The sequence below is a fragment of the Arachis hypogaea genome, chromosome 7 (genome assembly GCF_003086295.3).
Source record: "Arachis hypogaea cultivar Tifrunner chromosome 7, arahy.Tifrunner.gnm2.J5K5, whole genome shotgun sequence".
Lineage (NCBI taxonomy): Eukaryota > Viridiplantae > Streptophyta > Magnoliopsida > Fabales > Fabaceae > Arachis > Arachis hypogaea.
This window is the reverse complement of record NC_092042.1, coordinates 5326204-5331390: the sequence shown is the minus strand read 5'-3', so window position 1 is coordinate 5331390 and position 5187 is coordinate 5326204. Positions and strand designations below refer to the sequence as shown.

At 39.8% G+C, this 5187-nt stretch overlaps 1 protein-coding gene across 3 annotated transcripts; it reads right to left on the bottom strand.

Annotated features, from left to right (window-relative positions):
- Positions 1-216: 216 nt before the first annotated feature.
- Positions 217-4778, bottom strand: LOC112702159 (UBP1-associated protein 2B). 3 transcript variants are annotated; one of them, XR_011864258.1, is made up of 3 exons: positions 3038-4742; positions 930-1063; positions 217-521 (listed from the first exon to the last, which is right to left on the bottom strand). XR_011864258.1 is itself a non-coding variant. In XM_025753078.3 (2 exons), the coding sequence occupies exon 1, from the start codon at positions 4592-4594 to the stop codon at positions 3038-3040; it is 1557 nt and encodes a 518-aa protein (XP_025608863.1). In that variant the 5' UTR covers positions 4595-4742; the 3' UTR covers positions 217-1063. The 3 variants fall into 3 exon arrangements, 2 of the variants coding, with proteins under 2 accessions (XP_025608863.1, XP_025608862.1); XM_025753078.3 differs by having other exon boundaries at positions 217-1063; XM_025753077.3 differs by lacking the exons at positions 217-521; positions 930-1063 and adding an exon at positions 1772-2111 and having other exon boundaries at positions 3038-4778.
- Positions 4779-5187: the final 409 nt, after the last annotated feature.

The following is a 5187-nucleotide window of genomic DNA, read 5'->3' as shown; positions in this document are numbered from 1 at the left end:
TTTTTGGTCATACATTAATGGTAGTTGGCCATATATTGCACAAAATGCCAATTCGTGAGTGAAGTCAAAAAGGAGGTGAGTGTAAGGCTAAAGAGAAGAAATCAGAGTGGTTTTGGTCGGCTGTCGTCATTGCCTGTTCCAAATCAACAAACTAATGGCAAACACAAATACAAAGAATACAGTTCAAAGGCATGCAATGGTAGTTGCAAACAATAATCCACGAAAGTTAATTAACCACTGTAATCATAAATTTGTGTGTTAATAGCATGCAAAACCTTTTTTAATATGACTAATTATACTTTGAACACCCTTCTCTCTAGAAGTTTTCCAATTCAAAGAAAGAAGCACCAATAGATTTTCCCATACATAACTCCTTGTCTAAGAACACCTCTAGAGATTTATCAGCTCCATTCAACCTAAAACATGAACACTATGCTTAATCACACGGCGAGCCAAGAATACCATCATGACTTGAGAAAACATGTCAACTGCCTCTCCATCATCATGATGCCTTTCTGAAACTGCATCATCAATATCTTTATGCTATCCGTTATATACTCAAAAATGTTAAAGAATATCTCACAAAGGTTGTCATCTTGAGGGGACAAAATTGATTGTATGATAAAAAACTCAAAGTTTAGTTTTATCTTTGTATGAATGAAATACAGATTAAGGGAAAACACTTTCTCTTTTTCATCATTCACTGAACTACAACTCCAATCACATAGTAAAATCAAATTAAAACTTCTTTTTCCAACACATGTCCCCATAAATGTTGAAATAATATGCATAGGTTCGCAGAACTGGGAAAAAACACAATATCTTCAATAACAATTAAGAGTTTCTGCAAGTCAAAATAAGAAATGATACCTGACTCAAACCTTCCCAAATCATTTGCAGCAGCAAGAAAAATAAATAAAAAAACATACCCATTGTTAAGTCCAAAGATGGTAACATGATAGCACCCAACAGATCTTCTCCACGACATTCACTACAAACCAGAGCACACTTGACACTTATATGCAGCAAGACGAACACAGCAGCATGTGTCACCAATTGTTGCCTTGGAAGGGAATGAAGTCCAAACTCCATCAAAGGATGCAAAATAAAGATTATATAGAAAAAAAATCCTGACTAAAATATCTTGATCAGTCCTCAACATGCTGAACAGACCTCTGATGAAATATTTGACTAATCCTAAACAGAAATTTTTTCTTTTAATAAGATTTATCTAAACCAAAAACTACAAAGCAGAGTTACAATGAACGGACATTTTGTCGTCCTCAAAAACAATGGGACACACTTTTCAGAAGGAAGAGACAAGGTAGTGAGAATGAGGCAGATGATGATTCATTTTAACATCTATAATCTTCACTGGTAAATAAGAAAGAATATTGGTTTAATGAGTTGGCCAAACAGCTTAAAAATGATCTTTGAATATATTGAACTGTACAGAACGAAAAATCAAGGACTCATACGTTTGTATTTTATGATACCATGTCTACTTTCCATGGCCCATTCCAAAAAAAAATCTATCGTAGAAAAAGGTAAGCGATTGACAAGCATTAAAATGTGAATAACCTTTCCATAATAATCAGAGTCCTAATACATATGCAAAAAGAACAGGTACACCAGTGGTGCCAAATTTAAATAATAAATTCTTATTTTTGCAATTAGAACATAATCCCTTTGGAAAGACAATAATCTTCAGAAATCTTGGCTGGATGCCATAGAAACAAGTAAATAAATAACTTGAAGATGGCAGCCATAATTTATAGAACTCAATAATAATAATAATAAAACAGAATGGAAAGTTTGCATAAGGTCCACAACATTTAAAAGATTATTGTAACAAAGTTTTCTCTGCCCCAAAATTCAACTGTCGCACAACATTCCACATAAGAACTAGAGGCACTACATAGTTTTTAAAAAACATGATAAGAGAAAAAATCTACCAAGCAGAAAGTAAATACAGGTTTCAGAATCTGGGTCTTTAGTAGTCAATAGTAATGATTTGCTACTAATTTAAAAGATGCATTTGAATATTGCCCGGTACTTCAGAAGAATCAGCGGTGTCCAAAACTAAATGATTGATGCATCTATGAGTGTATCTGCACAGTGAATACATACAGCATAAAAAGACTAATTTCAAAAAACCAATTAGATTTAGAAGAAAAGATACAAATACAAATAAAAATATGAAATCTTCAAAAACCATACCTCTGATACTGCAAAAAAAATTTTCAAGAGTCATGTTTCAAACTAGAATCCAAATCATGGTAATAGATTGTATAATGATTAAATAATAACAACGGAAAGCCATTCATAAAAAAAGGCATGGGCAATAGATAGTAAAAAAATCAAATGCAAGCTTATTATGATCACATAAACATCAAAACATATTAATATTTGAAGCTTGATGAGAACAGATCCGCAAAAAAATAACAGTAGTAGTAATGAACCTATATTCCACCTCTTATCCTAAATTGTGAAAGTAAACATCCAATTTCAAATAAGTTCCATGCAAATTTAACAAGGGAGAGTAAAAAAAAAAAACCTGTACAGTGACACAACTAAGGATGGATATACATTGCCACATTAATCAAAACTCAAACAAGAGAGATGTAGAATATCTTCTCAAATTGGATGATATTAGTGAGTCTGCCCATGCTCATTCATCATGGTACAACAACCCAAAAAAGGAACATCTAGCAAGAAGATAATAGCTTCCCACACAATTCACATCCACGCTCAGAATTTGGAAGGGAAAAAAATCAAGACAATTCAATGCAAGAAAACACATTTATCACACCACCTGTTTCCCAACATTGTTTGAGGGATAGTAAGATATCATGAATATCTATTCCATCTTATAAATCCCCAAATTATGCACTTACTTATCTCCAACAGACTACAAGATCATATGGATATAAATGAATTCATGCAATAAACATAAGGAGGATTGAAAAATAGCATAAATATATACATCAATTAAAAAAATGCAAAAGCAAAAGATTGCACCATATAAGCCACTCACCTAATGACCCATGTAAGGTGCGCCAGCACCGGGGTGAGGCCTAACCCCACTACTCTGCCCCATCTGAGGATTCTGGTACTGCGGCTGCATCCCCGGCTGGTTCCCATATCCCATAGCTGGCTGAGTCCCATATCCACCAGCAGGTGGACCAGGCTGGTTCACAGGAGCACCACCGATCCCTCCAAGCAGGTTCCCAAGTCCCAATCCGGCACCCTGATTAGCAAGCAACGCCGTCAGCGCCTGCCCAAGTGCAGGGTTGAGACCCTGCGCCGCAGCAGCAGGTGGCACACCAGGGTTGTAACCTCCAACAGCAGGCCCTGGAGCCGACGGCGCCATCAAGTGACCACCACCACCGCCATGTGCAGGCCCACCAGCGGAATACTTGTTCTTATCCTTCCTATGAAAGTGACCCTGATGATGGTGATGTGATTGGTGCTGATAGTGCTGTTGATGGTGATGCTGCTGCTGATGAAATCCACCCTTATTGAACCCTTTGGGACCATCAACAGCCTTCTGGCAATAAAGGGTGTGCCCTTCAAAGTTCTTGTTTGGCTCCTCCAAGGCCTTCTTCGCACTCTCAACTGTTTTGTACACGAAAAGAGCGAACCCTTTAGGCTTCCCTGTCTGCTTGTCAATCCCAAGAGGCCCATCCTCAATCTCCCCGAACTGCTTGAAGAATTCCAGAAGCTTCTGAGGATCAATCTCCGCACTCACATTGCTAACAAAGATCTTCCTCTGTGTATACTCTGACACAACCGGGGCACCCGGCGCGGCGGCCTGCTGCGACGGAACTGGTCCCGCAGAGGCCAACTGACACGAAGTTGTTCTGTTCCCAATCTTCTTCTGCGGCTGCTTAAGCGCCCTTCGCGCTCCGGCGCGGTGCTTGAATTGGATGAACGCGTATCCCTTCGATTTTCCGGAGATTTTGTCCGTCACGGCCTTGCAGTCTTCAATTTCGCCGTATTTTCCGAACACGGCGGTTAGGGTTTCTGCGGTAGTGTCCCAGCCAAGCCCATGGACGAAGATCTTCCTGTGTGCGGGGTCCACATCTGCCAGCTGGCGAACGGTTTCGGCGAAATCGGGGTGCTTCTCGACGGCTTGCTTGACAAGGGAGTGTAGCTGCTCCTTCGTGAAGGGTTCTAGAAGCTTCTCGATTGGCTCGTCTTCCAAATCGAGGTCCTCCTCTTCCTGTTGCTGCTCGGAGCCGTTAGCCTCGGCCCGAACCGAATCCGAACCCGAAGCCTGCTGTTGAATCTGCGCTTCCTGGCTTTCTAGGGTTTCTCCTCCTCCTTGCTGTTGTTGCTGCTGATCCTCCTGTTGCTGTTCTTCTTCTGCTTCTTCTTCTCCTTCTCCTTCGTTGTTTTGCTCTTCTTCTATTGCGACGTCGTTTTGAGGTTGGTCTTGTTGTGGCGCTGCGTCATCGATGGTCATGCTTTGTTGTTGATCTAAGGTTAGTTCTTCGTGTGGTGGCTGTTGTTGTTGAAGCTCTTGCTCTTGCTCTTGCTCTTGTTTGGGGGGTTCGGGCTCGGAAGGTCGAACCTTTCGCTTCTTAGCCATGGTGATTGTGATGGTGATGGCGGTGAAGGAACGGAGCTAGGGTTTGCAGAGAGAGAAAGAGAAAGGGGGGAACTTTTGGAGGAAGAGGGATATAGAGAGAGAAGCGTAGTTTTTTTTCCTTACACCCACTTCATTGCTTAACGCTTAGTTAGCTATTTCAGTTCTTAGTGTGTGGATCCATCGCTTTTTTTTTTTTTACACATGGGATCATTGCTTTTAATTGGGCTTCTTTTATGGTCTGGACTTTTAATTGGGTCTCTTGAAATGGACAATCCCAGTAAAAAGCATCTCCTTTCCGGGCTTGTATCCCTTTTAGGGAGTTAGGATCTTTGTTTGGCCCAAATTGATTTTCCCAATTTGTTTCAAAACCGAAATTCTAATATAATTGACCACCCCAAAAATGAAACACAAAACTAGAACTACTTCTTTATTCTAAGAGCACCCGAGCAAATTTTTTTTACGGATTCTAAGGCCTCCCATGCTTTTAAGGTTGCTAACCTTCTTCCAACTCATCAAGTGAATTTTCTTTTTCTATTTTATTTCTACAAAAAATCTTTACATTTACGATTAATCAACTCACAAATATACAAAGG

Excerpts from the sequence above, each read along its gene's own strand:
- LOC112702159 (XM_025753077.3), bottom strand. The coding sequence starts at position 4,594 with ATGGCTAAGAAGCGAAAGGTTCGACCTTCCGAGCCCGAACCCCCCAAA.